Raw genomic sequence first — 19,189 nt, 5'->3', positions numbered from 1 at the left:
ACCTTTTGATTTTGCACTCGATGACCCCAGACCACCCCCGGGCTGACCTCTACGCGTTAAGACCTTCCATTTGATATGTCGCACGATACCTTTGGGTAACATTTTGATTTTTGCACTTGATGACCCCAGACCACCCCCGGGCTGACCTCTACGCGTTAAGACCTTCTATTGATATGTCACACGATACCCTTTGGATAATTTTTGATTTTGCACTTAATGACCCCGGACCACCCCCGGGCTGACCTCTCCTCGTCCAGACCTTCCATTTGATAGGTCGCACCTACCCTTCGGGACACTTTTTTAAATTTGACCCTTGACCCCCATAAAAATGTTTTTTCCCGCCTGTAAGGTCACGTGACTAAAAATTCAAATGATTCCTTCTGATTGGTCGAAAGTTTGATGACGTCATTGGCGCGAAATTTGAATCGTGGTCTATATAGGCACACTCCACTACTTGAACCCCTGATCTTTAGGCCTATATCCACACACTGCACAATTTTTGAAAAGGCATCTTTGCTTTTCAAAAATATTTTATTAATACCAAGGAGCAGATTTCAAACAATTCATTCATTTTCAGTATATAAGTACAGCCCCCCTCTATGGTACCCCTGACCCTAAAGCCTTGAAATTCACAATTCTGGAAGATTAGGGCCCTTACTCATCATAACCATATAGGGAGTTCAACTGCTTCGTACCCAGTGACACAGAAAAAGATTTTCAAAGAATTCATGTATTTTCACTCTATAATCAATAGAGCCCAGCCCTAACACCAGAACCCCTGACCCTGGGGCCATAAAATGCAAAATTTAAGTAGAGGCACTCTTGATTATCATAACTATACACTTAATTAGTTCATTTAATACCTAGGAGCATATAAGAAGATTCTCAAAGAATTCGTGTATTTTCACTATATAATCTATAGAGCCACGCATTAACACCAGAAACCATGATCCTGGGGTAATAAAATTCATAATTTTGGTTGAGGCACTCTTGCTCATCAAAACTATACACTTAATTAGTTTATTTGATACCTAGGAGCAAAGAAAAAGATTCTCAAAGAATTCATGTATTTTTGCAATATAATCTATAGACCCCCCCCCTCCCGAACACCAGAAATCCTGACCCTTGGGCCATAAAATTCATCATTTTGGTAGAGACACTCTTGCTCATCATAACTATGCATTTAGTTCGTTTATTTGATACCCAGGAGCAGAGAAGAAGATTTTCAAAGAGTTCATGTATTTTCACTATATAATCAATAGAGCCCCGCCCTAACACCAGAACCCCTGACCCTGGGGCCATAAAATTCACAATTTTGGTAGAGGCACTCTTGCTCATCATGACTATGCACTTAGTTAGTTTATTTAATACCTAGGAGCAGAGAAGAAGATTCTCAAAGAATAAATGTATTTTCATTATATAATCAATGAGAGCCCCGCCCTAACACCAGAACCCCTGACCCTGGGGCCATAAAATTCACATTTTGGTAGAGGCACTCTTGCTCATCATAACTATGTACTTAGTTAGTTTATTTAATACCCGGGAGCAGAGAAGAAGATTTTCAAAGAAATGATGCATTTTTACTATATACGTATTTACCCGCCCTAGCACTAGAACCCCTGACCCTGGGGCCATGAATTTCACAATTTCGGTAGAGGACTCAATGCTGATTACAATCATGCAAAGAGTTTGACTGCTTGATGTCCAGGAGTAAAGAAGAAGATTTTTAAAGATTGCATTAATTTTAGTGGTTTTTTACCAACCCCTCAGGCCCCAGGGGGGCTGTGATCATCAAATTCACAATTGTTGTTCCCCTTCACCCATAGATGCTTTGTGCCAAATTTGATTGAAATTTGTACAGTGGTTGCAGAGAAGAAGCTGAAAATGTTCAAATGTTAACGCACGGCGGACGACGGATGACGCACGACGACGGACGCAAACAGACAGCAATAGGTCACCTGAGTTTACTCAGGTGACCTAACTAGTCAATACGTTTTGGACACATATTGTCTAATCTAGGGATAGTCTGTTTCTGTACCTAGTTTGCTTTAAATTAGACCAAAACTGAGTGAGTGTGGTATTTTGAAAGAATTTTACAAGGAATTCAATTTTTCAAAATAATTTTGTATAGTCTTTTTATTTGTTAAGGAGGCTCATTACACCACTTTTTGATGACGTACTACACAAAAAAATAAAACTCCATTGTTTCGACCGATTTCCTCTGGGGTCGAATCGTATGGATACCTCAATAATATGACCCTGACCTTTAAAACGCTTTAAAAATAGATGAAGCATGCGGTGTTATAAACAGTGAAAACAAAGTAACGGATTCAATTTACATACAACAAGAAGGATTACTTTTTAGCAGAAACAAAAGAAAACAACAGCCAAATCTTCGTCAAACAAGTAATGTGCAATTTCTGACATGTCGAAGCAGTGAGCTCTATCAATTAACGTGTTTGTATGGAGGCAATTCGAGTTTAAATCTACAACCTTGTTGAAATTAAAAATGTTATTTTCTTGCACAATTTACTGCGTTCGTGTTAATATATGCATTTGCTTTATTGATTTAAATATATATTATGGAAGTAAAGCTTTATTCTGAAATTTAGATGTAATGTTCAAACGTTCCTTTGTGTTTTGAGTCTTGGGTAATTAGGAAAGATAACTCTTGAAAAGGACTTTTTATACCAACTATTTTCTAAATTGGAATTTTCATTTCGTTAAAACATTCTTCATTCAATTTGTCACAAGCAATTCATTGAAATACATTTATTGTCTCTTCAGAACTCATTTTTAAAATATTTTATGCGCAGATTAAAAAGATAATGACAATTATTGTTTTTTAAAAGAAAACTACTTTTTTTAATAAAATTAATATTAGGTATTATGAGGTATTTTCATTGTGTGTACTTGTCTAAAGAAGATGTCCATCATTTGACCCTGAAAGTTCTGAAATTCTGGAAATAATAAACTTGAAATAAAACATTTCACTAAAATAAAAAGAGAGTTTAAAAATTCTCAAAAAAATATTTACGATATCAATATCTCCATTATGTAATTAATGTACCTTCTGCACGTATCTAATCAACACATAGAGTTCACGGTGGCTATAACCAGTCAAAGGGAATGTTAACGCTGAAAGCGTCTGTTCCCATCAATACTAATAACAATTGGCATGGAACAGTTAGCCAAAACAACATAATGATAGGTTATATTTAATTCCTAGTTCCTTATAATGATTATAGAATTCACGAAAATCCTACTTTAAAGTAGCATACCTCACTTGAAAACTTGATCATACTCAAAGCAAACTCCTGAGTAGAGAAAAAAAATGAATGAGAATAAACACTGACCATAAGCTGGTAATAGTGAGAAAAAAGTTACAGGGTTAAATGATATTGCTTTCCACTGGAACACTTTAAATCAGAAATGCAAATTCATTTCAACTTTTATTCATAAGACATATCATAAAAAATTACATTAACACATTTACATATAAGAGTTGTGCACTTTACACACTGTACACTGTAGAGCTCCCATGATTCATCAGTAAATATACGCTTGTATTAACACTCGCGTTTTCTCCAGTAGAAGATGATCTCGATACTCTCCTTGATGTACAAGGTAAAACAAGGCTTTTAAAATCTTTGACAGCCTGTAATATGAAAAAAATAAAATCAAATTATTTTTTTTATTTAACATAAGTGAGAATTTGACCAAAATAAATATGAGATAATTTTTTTTCAAATCAAGCAAATGTATTTTTTAGGTTCAATTTTCATTTTTTTTAAAAGAACAATGAGGTAGTTGTTTCAAAACAATCTGTTTTCAAACAATACAACAGACAAATCCATACCTTTCTTTCCGTCAAACAAAAGCTCACGGCTAGCATGAAACCCTGAAGGAAAGATAGTACATGTAAGTAATATCAAGGTCAAATGTTAATCAATAATCTCTGTCCGTCCGTCCGTTTGTCCGTCCGTCTGTTTCGCTTTGGGTACCCATCTCTTTCAATGTATCCTCAACTCCTTTCATACCACCGAATGACATTTTATGAGACTTTCACAGAATCTTACATATTGCCCTAGTGGCTTTCTATTTTACTCATTTTACTTTTTGGTCCGACACATATTTTGGTTTCCGATAGCAGAACATGGACACTGCCATTATATTCATATGGGAGGCGGGATGTATTATTTAGTGAGCTCGTTGTTCACAGTAAATTGTACCTTTAGTTTTGATTAAAACAGTTTCAATTTTTTTTTTTAAATCACTTCTATTTGTTGATTGAAAATGAATGCGAGTGAGGACAGCTCTATTATATAAGCCTTACTATAATATCATTTGTGCTTTATAGTAAAAAAGAATACCCCAGCCTCCCATATGAATTTAATGGCAGGGTCCACAATTTGATATGGGAATCCTAAAATATGCATATGTGTCGGATCAAAAAGTAATAAATGAGGTACACAATGGCAATATGTAATAAAGATTCTGTGAAGGTATCATCAAATTTCATTCAGTAGTATGTGAGGAGTTGCGGATAAGAGATAGGGTACCCCAAAGCGTAACAGTCGGATGGACAGACGGACGGACGGACATCACGATTACTATATACCCTCCCACTTTTTGAGCGGGGTTATAAAAAATGTATGGTTTAATCTGATATAGACAATGAGGGTAATTACAGCAGTAATATGCTTGATATATTTTATAATATTCATAAATGATGAAATAATATACCTGGAACGAACTGAAAAACATATCAGCATATAAGAAATTGATATTAGGCCAAAATGACAGAATGGTGAGTACAATGTCAGGAACTCCAAGTAAAGGAATAATGATGCAGATATGCTTAGCTGTATTTCTGTTTAAAAAAATGGAAAAGAAAATTAGAAATGTCTAGGCTTGATCATTATTGCAAATGCGAAATCTTGCACAAACTTTATTTCATCCAGGCTATAGCATCAAATTAAAGTCATATTTATGCCTGTATTGACACTAGTTTTGAATAACTTACAACATTGTAGTAATGGTATGTTCTTTTGGACCACTGCAATGCCTTCTGAAACTTTAAATGTAACAGCATGTAACCAGTAATAAAATTCTTTTATAATATCATTCTTGATCATAAAAGAAAATCTCTCTCTCTCTCCCCAAGTTTCCTCGTAGGATCAATTTGCATTATTTGTGTAATATATTTGGCTACATGTTGATCTTAACTGATGATAGATACTTACAACTCTTTTGAGCTGCTTCATCATGTGGTTTTTTTAAGACAAATCTTCCTATCAGGATTAAGTAAACGATGTTTACCTGAAAAAAATTAATTTAAATTTATTTAACATCTTAAGGTCAAGATCTAGTGAATGAAGGATGCCTACAGATTTATCAAATTTGAGAAATAAGTTCCTTTAATGATGCCTAACAACTTACAAGCTTGGCCAAATAAGGTGGTTTGGGGCTAATTTGTAGGTAAACAAGATGAAAAACCATAGTTTAAGGGGGATGTACGGCCACCTTTAGTGCAGTGAGAACAAAATGTAAATATTTCTTCAAATGGCTAAAATACATTATATTTTGATCAAATCTTAAGTCCTTATGATAAAGATACAATAAATATGCATAACTGAATGCATGTTGTGCATAAATTATCTATACTTTTGCAGAAAAATGCTTTTGATATGCTCCTTAGAACTGCGCAGCTACAGATATCAGCAGAGCCTTAAAAAATCCAAATAAATACGCAAACTGTGCATCCATCTTCTCTCTACAACCATTTGTTGAGAAAATGTCTAAATTTTGCACTTTTAAATGATAATTTCAAGTTCAAAACAAGGTATCGTTGTCTCCAAAAAAAGTGTAAAGAACCATGAAAGTAGTTCGTGGATGTTTTCCAGACCTCTTCTTAATATGGAGGGACACAACAATCTTTAAATGTAGAAGAGAATTACAGTTGCAAAATATTTCAAATAGTATGAACAATTTTAAAAGAGGTAATGTGTTACAGTGTGGCTTGAAGTAATTTATTAAGTATTATTATCGCACAGTTATCGTTAATAGTGAACGCATTGATATAAAAAGAAAAAAAATTAAACTCTTTGATTCCAGGTAAGGAAAAATGAGCGCCATCAAAGTTAAGAATTTTAAAAGAGTTTGTAAGTTTGCCACAGATAATTTATAATATTTATCAAATTTCAATTATCACCAATGAAACAAAAAGAAATTAAACACATACAATCGATATGAATGACCTTGTTTTAAATAGGACCTACAAGTACGAGGGGTGATCAAAAATTTCGCGAACTATCTCTATACCTTCAAACCACACTTCATATTAGAAACAAACTTGGTGCACACATAGCCAAACACAAGTTCTATAAATAGGATATGCTGAATAAAGTTTTGCACACAATGTGAAAATGACGTCATTATGCAGGTACTTGTGACGAAAAATGGATGTCTCAGTGGAACTCGTTGAACAAACGACTAAAATATTTACGGTGTATCTTAAAAATGCCTTTGAAGTAGCGTATAAGAATTTGTTTACAGTTTATTAAGACAAATGACTTCCTATAAATTCAATCAATGATTTGATAGATCGTTTTAGTGAAGGAAGGTAGATGGTTAAAAATGATACTTGTTATGTTGCCCGGTGAAAGCAAGTTTGAAAAGGGATGTGTTTTTAATTAAGCAATATGCTATCAAAGACCTCCAATTTACACTTTGAAAAATACTTGAATATTTCAACAATAATATTACTATCAAGTACCTAAGATATCGTTTACTCATTGATCACCCCTCGTATACTCTGTCAAATAAACATTTACAATTTTCATTACAGCGGAGCAACATTTGAAAATGAATGAAATCATTCAGAGTGGGTTAGGAGATTTAATGAATGAAAAAATTTCTATTTGCCCTTTTTGTCAAAATTACTATTTTACGGAGTAAAGAAAAAAAATCAACATAATTAAATACTTTATACCATCTTTAAAATGACGTTTGGTGGTCCTCCCAACTCAGGGAAAAATTATTGGGTCCGTATTTTTAGGTGTGAAAAAAATTCCTAGAAATTTAAACATATTTGTTGACGAAAGAAAAGAAATATCGTGTAATGGGATGTTAAAAAAAATGAGTCGGGCCATTTCTAGGCAGTAGATCGGGAGAGAGGGCAACCAAATATTTTTAAAACAAATGATCTTACATGTAGTACATGCTGTTCCATCATATACTTAGTAATGCAAGTTTTTTGAATCTTTGGCACTATTTTGAAAAACAAACATAGGATTTTCGGGGTGGGGGGTATCCTCTCATTTTTTTGCGATGGTAGACATAGCATATGCAATGGACCTTTCTTTGCAAACATTGTGCTTGCTTCTAAATTTGAAAGAAACAACTCAATATATCTTATGAAGCTTCGTATGTTCAATGAGCGAGAGCTTACAACGCTGTCAACATAATGAGACATGATGCGTTTGTATGTCCAAACATTACTTCATACAATGTGTTGTTCATTGCAAACAATCTAGCTATTTATGTGAGGTGCCTGAAGAAAACCCTATAACTGCCTATTTTTTCTATCTAACTGCTAAACAAAATAGACATATGTACCAACTTTTCGAATGTAAGACATGTAATTACAATTTGTTCTTCATGCATCGCATATTGTTTAACATTTTTAAATTAAATGCTAAGCATCCTCCTTGCAGTGCCCCATTTGAAAATAACTTCTATCGCCACAGAAAAAAGATCCGCCGTAAACACATATGTTTAGGACATTTTTTATCTTTTTTCTTGAGTTTTAAAGAAACCAACAAATTATCAAGACTTGTTCCATGAAAAATTAAATATAATCATGGTAATAAACGCATCTATCCACAGCAGATATATGCACATGCCAACCACGTGCTCAGTGGAATGATATTATCGAGGAAACTCGAGCTGTAAACAGAACAGTTTTTCCCGATTTGCTGGAGTGGAGTTAAAATCGCGTTTTATCATTGATCAGACGATGTAATTCAACAAATAAAGTAGTAAGTAATGTAACCTAATGATTATTACTTAGTAATTTCTTGTGTTGATGTTATTATGGCCGCATTTATTCTAAAATAAATGTGACAGAGGAATGGCGGACGAAATAAACACATGGCCTCAGGAAGACAACCAAATGAAAAATCAAATTTTCAAGAATTATGGATAATGACAAGAAAAAAGCGAAACAAATGATTGTACCCATATTATCAATGAATCAAACTAACACAATTTTCAATGCATTTTCCATCTCGTGAATGCTGTAGCTGCGCAGTTCTAACATGATTAATTTCCCCCTAATTAAAACAAAATAAACTTAATTATTTACTTATTTTGGTCTCTAACAGTAGGTAATTAGTGCATTAGCTCTTTGAATAACGTTGGGCTAGTTTAGTAGAGTATTAAGCGCATTCTTGATATTTCTTATTTTACACCAGACTAGATCCAATATGGCTTGTAATTCCCCTTAAACTGTCATTTTCAATGAAAAATGAAGAAAACCAGTCATGAATATGGGAGGGTTTTTTCCTATTCGACAAAGAAAATGTATCCAGATTTCCTACAGTCTCTCAGAAAAATGTGATTTTATGTTCTTGGCCTCTTCTTTAAAATAATATCAAATTCAATATATGTATCGGGATTACTTTTCATATGATTTCAAATTGAAAGTCATGAAAATACCCTATTTTCTACATAATTCTACTAAAGCAGTAAAGAAAAAAAAGAAAGTTGAAATTGATTATGACGTCCTAATGGATCCAGCACAAATAAATTTAGTCTAAAACCATTTACTAGATCTTGACCTGAATGACATTTTTTCCATAAAAGTCTAAACACTGTTGCATTCCCACTGTAGTTACAGTTAGTGAAAGGATTCATATGATTTCTTTCGTTTGAGGAACGAATTAGACAGAAATCAATTTCTACTTGATGTGATAATGAATTACTTTTTCGGAATTACAAGGTTTTCATTCGAATACCTGGTGAATATCACGTGGTTCCTAAGAACCGGTCTCGTTAGCAAGGCTATATAAGAGGTGAATAGTGGTTTAAATACCAGTTAAGGACGAAACGTAGAGCACGATAAAGTTTAAATTTTATTTTGATTTATTCAATCCAACATAAACTTGTATATACAAATTGATTTTCATATTTTGTATATGTTCTGTACACTGTACAAATAAAGCTACTGCGTGTCGTTGCTATGTCCAAATGGTGTGTTTGTTGTTTATTGTACTTTCATTTGAAAGTAATGAATGGATTTAGAGTAGAATAATACATATTACATTAGACCGAGATAAATGAATACTTAATTTGCATATTTATTCCAAATAAACGTTGATAATAATACTTTTCTTTAAACATTTTTTACTGGGGATAAATGACAATTACTTTATGAGGAAAAATAAATTATATTGATTTACTTTTCATACTTGGCAATAAAAAAATAAATGTGTTAATAATTTTTTAATGATAAATTTAATTTTTGAATTGACAAAGTACATGTATTCTTACCGAATTGATAACAAGCACAGGTCCTAAAAACAAACAAGCCTCCCAAGACTCGTAGTTGTTTATATCGATCGCCATCCAACACCTGTAAAAATTATATGCAAACAAAACATAATTCGGTGGCTTTCATTATTTGCTGCTGAAATGGTGGTAATAAGAGCATAATGCTTAAAATGAAGAAAGGAAGAAGAATAAACGCTCACATCTCATCATCTAAGTAAATCCGTAGACAAACCCATGGTATCACAATAAGCAAAGGTCCACCTGCAAGTAAACGTAAGGTCAATTATTGTAACACAATGTGGTACCGACAGACATTGTCCGTGGAAACAAAAACATTATTTCAATAACTGTTCACTAGATACAATTTGTACAAAGAATATCCTTTTCCAATTATAATTTTCTAGCTAGGATATCCTCAATTTAAAATCATAGTACAAAAGATGTTCAAACACAAACGAAATCAGCGTACATAACCAGGTCATTTGCTCAGATATAAAATAATGAAAATTCTGGTATTTTTTCCTAGAAAAATTTCCCATAAATTTCATTTAGATGTGGTGTACTGTATTGCCTAGCATCGTAAAATTTCAAACGGATCCTTCAATAATTGGAACTTTTAATTTTACAGGTATTCAGAAATTTAAGTTCAAAATTACGGTGCGTATGTCCATAAATCATTAATCAACAATGTCCAAGTAAGAGGTAAGATATTTGTCTATCAGAATATTGAACAGTCAATATTGAAATCATCCTTTCTTACCCCATCCTATCAAAAGGTGTGGAAAAATGTTGCTACTTTTTTGAAAATACCACGGGTTACAACAGATCATCCAGACAAGGACAGACGCGTCCACACTGAGCCACACCGAACTGGCGAGTAGAGTATACACAAATGACGTCATGGTCAGCTTACATCCCAGGGCCCAATTCTGCGAATACATTTATTTACTATACGTAATTATCTTCCTCAGAAAGAGAGAGATATGGTCGTTATTATGGCAAATTTTAAAATTGCATTTGCCATACTTCCTATTAATGTGTTACTGACAGATTGTTTTACTGACAAAGTTATTGTACCGAACTTGCAAAATGATGACGTGATTTCAATCGAGATAGTTGATATTCCTATTGTATAACCTTCTTTTGTCAATAGCTTGCCTTGTTTAAGAAATTGTTTATATGGAGAACATATTATTGTGTAAGAAATCAGCATAGAGACATATTATATAAACCTCATATACTAGAGGTAATGGCATAATTCTTCGTAAGTAAGGGGAGTTGACAATTAATTGAAAAATTCTAGATTCATTCTTCTTTGAACAGGAAGCTCATGGTCCACATCACTCATCTGAGAAATGTAGGCCATCCTGTTCTGACCCATATTTCCTCTCTTATACCTATTGTGGCCCCGCCCTATCTCCGAAAGTTATGATTTGAATAATGTAGAATCTACACTACCCCAGGATGCTTCCACATAAGTTTCAGTTTTACTAGCTCAGTGGTTCTTGAGAAGAAGAATTTAAAAATATTCAAATATATTTAATGCAAAACAATGATTCCCTATTCTGGCCCAACCATATCCCAGGGGTTTATTATTTGAACAATTTAGAATCTATACTGTCCCAGGATGCTTCCACATAAGTTTCAGAAAAGGCCCAGTGGTTCCTGAATGGACAATTTTTAAAGATTTTTTTCAGATATTTATATTTCAATGTAAACCTAGGTGGCCCTAATTATTTTGTTGTCTAGCGGTTCCTGAGAAGAAAGTTTTTAAAGACCCCATCCTAATTTTCTCTTCTTCTCTTTTTTTTTAATTCATCCCCTTGCAAGGGGACTTTTCCCTTTATTTTAACAATATAAACCCCCTTTATCCATGCATGAAACATGCAAAATACAACATAATATATTGAGTAATAGTTGAGTCGGAATGAAATAAGATAAAAATATTTAATCAAAGTACTTCTTAAGTTTTAAATGTAACGGCGAAAAAATATCTGAATTTTTGAAAGCATGCAAGTGCACATTTATTTCAAAGTTTACGTGTTATTCTCAAATGTTATTCTTGAAATATTACATGCATTTATATTTACCTGAGTGAAGAAATACACTTATGGATGGAAATTGGGTGATGAAAATTATCTAAATCTCAGAAAATAATCATTTTTTGTGAAAAATGAATTTTGTCATGGACAAAACCAGCTTTGCCTGTCAGTTTGTTTTGACAAACCTTCCAACATGCATTTTTAGTATGTCCAAATTGTATATACTTTATGTAACATGCGTGTTGCATGTCATAGAAAACCATATAATGTCCTTGGCATTACTAACCGAGTTTTGGATCTGTGTTCCAGTGAATTCCTCGGCCTGATGTTTGATGCTGATAGAAAATACGTGTTCCAGTAGAAGTGAAGCGATCGATCTCAGACAATATGCGATGAACAGATTTAAGTGAAGAGTTATTATCTTTGATCGTGGTCTTTTAGAACTTATACTAAAAAAGGAATTTTGAAGTTGATGTCTTAGTATTAAAATTTATGAGTATATTTTCTTATACAATAAACAGAATTTAAAACATATATACATTTACGTATAGTCGGATGCTTTTGCCTTTAATATTCACCTGTATCTGTGTTTAAGGAGCATAACCACAGCAATAATTAATGATATAATAGACAGCGTATAACCCGCCATAGAAATAGTCTGTATGTGATCTAGGTTTGTCTGAAAAGAAAGTTAAAATCGTAATTAAAATAGGCAATATGATACAACATTATGATAGATGTTATGCGTTAAAAAAATTACGAGTACATGTTTTTATACTATCTCTCTCTCTCTCTCTCTGTCTCTCTCTCTCAAATCAACATCCCTTTTGAAGCAAAATCGAAAGAACGTATTCCTGCCTGCAAAATTCCTATATCTATGATATGTTACTAGTAACCTGATACTTTATTTGTTACTAATGCATCTCTTTAGGTTTGCCCGATCACGACAAGGCGCCCACTGCGGGATTTATCAGTCTAAAGGAATGCTTTCTCCTCCAACCTAGGTTCTTGAGTGCCATCTGTTTTCAAGGGCTGTTTTGGCTCCGCTTACAATTTATATAGTTTTAATTGATTTTTAAGCTAGATAACTATGGGCGGCGGAAAGGGTAAAAAAGGCGTTCCTTCAAAACTAACAACTAATTTTCATAAACAGAATGAAATACAAAACAAGCAACCTTAAAAAAAATCAACAGACTCGTTTGCAAAATCGACAGACTCCGATGCAAAACCAACGATCACCAATGTAAAACCAACGATTATTCACTGAATTGTCGCTAGTTGGCGCGGAAGTTTTTCTACGTCATCATTATTTGTGTACTTTCATAGCAACGTGAATCCCGCGAAATTATATATCAGGGTCCAATTGGCAAACCTCAGAATGTATTATAGAATATATTATCGATATCGAAATCATATAATTTTTAGTATATCCATAGACCTAAAACGTTTTAGGTCTATGGTATATCGGAATACATATAATAGGGGATCATATACTATGTATACATTATTAGGAAAATCAGTAGTATAGGGGGTCTGGGGGCACAGAGTCTGCAGGGGGGGGGGGGAGGAGGGCTGAAATTGAATTTGAGCATGAATTATTTTTATGGCCATTTAGAGAGCCTAAATTACATTGCGAAACCATTTTCTGTGTTAGTCAAAATGCACATGGGACAAGGTCTATTGCGCATACCATGGCAAAGATGCCACTACACCTTGTACAGGAGAACATTGAATTAAGTCTCATCCTTGTAACCCTACAGTGTAAATTTCTTTTACGGTTTCAACTATACTGAAGGGAAAAAGGAAACGCATAGTAAACTTTGAATAAAATCAAAACTATCCTTCGAATATGTTTTCCAGCTTCATTAACAAACATTTGATTCATGTTTAATCAACAGGTTACCAAAATCTTGTGAGACTTTGACTGAAACTTCATGAGTTATTGCATGATATTGATATGTCGATACTTCCCCCCTCCCCTTTATAAAATAAAAAAAATTATCATCATCTCCCTTGCGCATCAGTAACAGCTTTGATTATCCTGTTCATCAGAGCATTTATCTTTCCTGTATCATATAATTCATATATGTACAGGCGCAGATCCTGGCTTTTTTTCGGGGGGGGGGGGGTCCACCCCAATAAAAACAATCTAGCCCATAATTTTCTTGACAAGCAAAAGAAAACCAAATAAAGCAAACAAATAAACAAACAAACAAACATAAACTCCTTTCATAAACATAAAAAATCCATTTTGAGGAGGGATGGGGTGAAGTTAACCTTTAAAGCTTCATACATGTGTAGAAACCTAGTACTTTAGCCACTTAGCATATTCGCTTATTTGATGAGGGGTCAGCGTTCATACGTACTTTATCTAAGTATCTGGGCAGTGTACTGTACAATAAGATAATTTTATATGAACTTATTGAAGAGTGTAAGGAGATTTTTTTTCTTTCAATAATCTCTTCCATATTAAAGTCTCACCGAATCTCTTGTAAAGAGAAATCGGGCATACAGAAGGAAATAAAATTTTGAAAAGGGAATTTTCAGAAAAAAAAATTAATTACTGGGTGAAGCATCGGTTTTTGTGTGGAACCAAAATTCGTAGATTTATTTGGCCACCCTTAACCATGATTTTACATCTTAACAAACAATTATTTCTTCTACATTTTTCAATAGTACTTCTGTATCTACGAGTTACCCATTAAATAACTTCACCACGAAGAAATAAAACGTTGCTCGCCCAAAAACATTTAACCCCAACACCCACCCCACCCCCACTTTCATCCCCGAGTTAAAATGACTTTACAGTATAAGATAAAATAAATAGGATCTCTGATTACCTTTAGTTGGTCCATGTTTTTGTATCGTTACGTTACAAGTCTTTTCTGCTTCTTCGATACCATGCCATTGCTCAAGTAATGATACTTTATATTCCTATGAAATAAATAATTTCTTTATCTATGGTCAGCGTAATATATTTACATGTATAAGATTTGAATTTTCTATTGATTAATTTTGAAGTTTGTTTTTGTTTTTTTGTTTTTGTTTTTGTTTTTGTTTTTTTTTTTTGATAAATTTTTTCTTACATTTTGAACTGAGTACATTTGGAGGAAATAAAATGGGATTGTTGAATACAGAAATTTACACTATAGGTGATATCCATCGGCCCATCAAAATTTTCAATTTCAATTTCATTTTTCCTTTACTTAAAAAAAAAACCCTACATACTAAATATTATATGCATCTTATTATAACTTATTTTATTTTGATATCTGTTATTGTTTTTTTTTAAAGAAAATTGAGGTTATTAATGATAGCACTATTCAAATCCAAAACTATTTATTATCCAAAAAATATTTTTACAATATAATTTCCCTCTTGATGATTTTAAAATTATTATCACACATTAATTATGTTTCGATATCAAATGATTTGAAAATAATGAATTACGAGGGTTGTCCCAGAAAACGCGAACTTTTTAAATATTTCAAATACCATTCTACCAAAACTGATAATTTTTTGCATGCTGTTGGACAATCATCTTTTTGATATTATTTTTTTTTCAATATTTTAGGCCTTTGATGTCATATACATATAAAAACACCATTTCAAGGATATTAAATATCGGTGTTCGGCGCACATTTTTTTTACTTTTACAAATAGCATTATCAATGAAGTTTTCTTTGCTATCAGGCGATACGGCAATATAATGTCAAAAATTTACCTACATAAATACTCAATAATATGATAAGGTGAACTTGTGTTCAAATATTCATTTAGTTGACATCATTTATAATAAATATGCCATGCACTTCTAATTAGACATTGTCAAAATTGTGAGTTAAACGGTAATGTGGAGCACCAAATTATCAAGCAACACTATGTTGAACGGGATATGACTCCTCTTCAAAGGGAAAAGGGGAGTTAACGATGAAAAAACAAGCATAAATATTGGAAACAGGCTTACATATATCTCCAGTTGAAGGGGTTTGAGGTTGACTTTCTAGTTATCCGATAGAACAGAATGGATCACTTAAATAAAGAAATGAAAAGTACACACCATTTTTTATAGAAAAACATACCCTCCACCTCCCCGGGACGTGTATTTTGATAATTTCTTTTGTCTCGTCATAGGCCTACGTGAAGACCGCTGTTAAACAATTCGGTCAGTTAAGTTTATGATCGGGATTGTGAAATTTTCTATTAAAAGAATTAACTCTGCAATCTTTTGGTAACATTAGTATATGAGATGTATAACTTGGTAGCTAAAACAAAATAAAATACAGAGCCGAATGTATGCTTAAATGAATTTTTCCGAGGCGCCGTTTCCAGAACAAATTCACAAACACTCCGAGATATGTTTTGACGTCGTCGCTGTTGCACCGACATTACAACTGATAAGATGGATTCGTTTATCTGAGAGGAAAATTTATTTATAGAGATATTTCATTGAAATTTTTCGGCATAATTCAAAAAATGTTGATTATGATGTATGTCAATTTTTAACTTTATAGTCCGAGTGAAACAAAAGATATTAAAAATGTTCGCATTTTTCTGGGACAACCCTCATAGTTATCTTACCTCTCTTTTCATTATGGAGGACATATTGAACACACTTAAATATCCAATAAATTTCAGTTTAATTGGGCTTGTTCGATAAAGATCGACTCATTTTATAACCATGAATATTACAACATTGGGTGACAACATAGTCAAAATATCATAACGATCAGCTGCAACCGTTGGTGTCAAGTTATTGTTTTGACATGCCACTGTCAAAATCCTGGCCTTTTAAAGTTCAGTCTCCCCCGGTTTTGTGAGCTGGGAACAATAGTGAAACAACTTGTTAAAACCCTTCTCCAAGCCCTGAGGCTTATTCATTTCCAGTGTTACAAGTACATGTAGCTGTTAATACTAAACTATGCTGATGAATTATACAGAAGACGAACAGTATTCAAGCTCTTAAAGTCCACAAAAATATCAAATCGGGAGCAGAGCTTACAAACACAGACCTCCCAAAATCAGATTCCATGGAATAGTAAGCATCCCCTGTCGACCGGTCAAACCCACGTGTGCTTCTTGTAAATGGAAAATTCTGTAGAAATTTAATTACATGATTAATGGCTTAACATTAAACAAAGAAAAATGTTAGTCAACATTTGACTTAATGATAGATATATTTTTCCAGGTTTTTGACCAAACATGTACAATTTTTGAAATGATGACTTCAAGGAATCTTTGTCATGAACTTGGTGGTCAAAAGCTTGTCTTGATTAAATATCTTATTCAAGGAAGCAACGCACAATATCAAGTTCATCAAGTTTATTTAAAAATCACTTTTCCAAAACAAGGTCATTTAATTGAGAAAATAAAAGTGTTCAAGAAAACCTTTCTGAACTCCACTTCTGAGTAAGGGTAAGAAGAAGGGACAGTCTTAAGCCAAATTGCAAAAGACAAATTCTTGTCTGCTGACAGATAAGTTGATTTTAGAAGAGATTTCAGAATCAGCATTCGTAAATCATATGGTAGTTACAATGACATTATAGTCATCTGGTCGTGTTTCGACTTACAATTTTTCATAGGACTTTTTCTGAATCAAATTTTGAGAATTTTTTAGATTTTATTTAATCTAGTTGTTAATAACTTTTTTTCTTTGTCTGCAATTTTTACTCTTTTGTCTCTCTATTAACCTTTGAATTTGATTAGAAAAAACACAAAAAACGCTAAAATCTTATTTTGCTTAGAAAATTTTTTTTCTGGTAATCTAGAAATAGTCTCATGCCATCTGGTGAAGTACAAAGATTAGTTTCATCTGTTTCACTCATGGACAGCACAATGAAACCAATGGCAATAAGAGCAGTATACTTAAATACTCAGCATTGATTCCTCCTGCTCGGACACCTCTGTCATAACAAACATTCAAAAACATATTCATCCTATGTCCTATTTTCCGAAACGATGTGATACAAAAATGTATGATTTTTACCTCTGTAAAATTATGAAACTGCTTTGAGATAAATTCTATATTTTGTATATTGCATTTTCAAAAATCAGTCATTTATTCATATCCTCAACTGTATTCAATGTATATGCATTGCGAAATTAAAATTTTTATTACATGGATTTTAAATTCATGTTTAAATACATGTAAATGTAATTTTGGAATTACATGTACTATAAAATAATTGATATTTAGGTCAATAGAATGATCAAATATCCAAGAAAATTTAACTAGCATAACTTTGCAAACCTTGCCGTATTTCTTAACATCTCGTAGAAAAAGATTACGATAGCCTGAAAACCATTTTTTTAAAAAAACTAGATGACTTCAACTCCTCTATTGTTAACTTTTCCCCAATCCAGGGATGCTGTATTTATTCGGCTATCTGTTCATCCATCTGTCTGATTCTCCATCTGTCCCTCCATCTATCTGGTATTCCACACATTTTTTTTCTAATCGCTTGGAGATTTTTTAAGCTGTATTTGGTACGAGTTAACCGTAATGAGTAATAGACCATGTTTGGATTTGAGAGAAAGCTCTTCGTTGATGTCTTTTCTGTTATACTTCTATTGCTTAACATTTCCATTATATACATTTATTCATATATAATAAAAAATGAGGCCTTTTATAATTGAATTGAAAAAGAATCAGAGACATTTACAATGTGTTTATTATAATTCATTTACAACCGTGAGCTTAAAAGAATAAGAAGTTTTATGCTAAATACATGTAGGCTCCGGAAACGAACCTTGGAAATAGATTTTTGCCATATCTACAAAGTGTGTATTCTTTCCAATAATTTTTAAAATCTCACATGAATGATGAGTTAACGATGATATGTGTTTTATCTACAAAGTGTGTCCATTCCAAATACATGAATGACATTTTAAGTCAATGTCGCGTTTATTTTTATGATTTAAAAAATTGTTATGGAAAATAACGTTGTTCTATATATGTTTACAATAAGTAAATCATATTCATGTTTTTCTCAGTCCGATGATCATAACTTCACAAACCGACAGATATCGTGACGAGATACCATCCCAAGTTGATACGGCGACAACTTTACCAAGAAGACACCCACCGCAGACAATTGTGGCATTAGTTCCAGGTTCCGCTGGACCCTCAAAATACCCACAGTATGAACTATCTACATAAATCTTTATCTTCGATAAGGCAAAATCTGAAAGAATGAGTGATTCTTGATTAGTAATAAGATGATAACAATGTCGAACATACACCTGAATAAAAATTCAAAACTCCTATTAGAAGTTCTTTATTTGGCATTTTAGATTTTTTGGACGAAACGCAATGCATAATTTTGAAACCATGAAAATTTTGATTTGTTAAGTTGTTATTTTACGTCAGTCCCGAGATTTTTTTTTTTTTTTTTTTGCTCATGTATGGAGACGCCACCAATATCCGGTGGAGAGCTGCAAATGTGTCCTATACTCGGCGCCCTGGGCCATTGGGGATCTTTTTCGTACCAGCAACTCTGCGATACGGAACCTCGGTTTATACGGTCTTATCAGAACTACCTGTCTCCAAGTCCCACAGTGCGATTCGAACTCCTTACTCTGCGACTCTAGAG

At 33.1% G+C, this 19,189-nt stretch overlaps 1 protein-coding gene across 1 annotated transcript in view; it reads right to left on the bottom strand.

Moving 5' to 3' along the window:
- LOC134244086 (glucagon-like peptide 1 receptor) overlaps positions 1-19,189 on the bottom strand; it is a 98,647-nt gene that overhangs the window by 76,178 nt on the left and 3,280 nt on the right. Inside the window, exons 3-6 of the mRNA XM_062726359.1 lie at positions 18,615-18,781; positions 10,316-10,484; positions 9,756-9,816; positions 9,556-9,637 (exon numbers count right to left, since the gene is read on the bottom strand). Coding sequence (XP_062582343.1) covers positions 9,556-9,637; positions 9,756-9,816; positions 10,316-10,484; positions 18,615-18,781 — 479 coding nt within the window. The remainder of the gene's footprint in view (positions 1-9,555; positions 9,638-9,755; positions 9,817-10,315; positions 10,485-18,614; positions 18,782-19,189) is intronic.

The sequence above is a fragment of the Saccostrea cucullata genome, unplaced genomic scaffold, assembly GCF_032062105.1.
Source record: "Saccostrea cucullata isolate Sc308-1 unplaced genomic scaffold, CSIRO_AGI_Scuc_v1 ctg769, whole genome shotgun sequence".
In the NCBI taxonomy this organism is placed as follows: domain Eukaryota; kingdom Metazoa; phylum Mollusca; class Bivalvia; order Ostreida; family Ostreidae; genus Saccostrea; species Saccostrea cuccullata.
The sequence above is the reverse complement of the archived record's forward strand: the minus strand, read 5'-3'. Positions and strand labels throughout refer to the sequence as shown.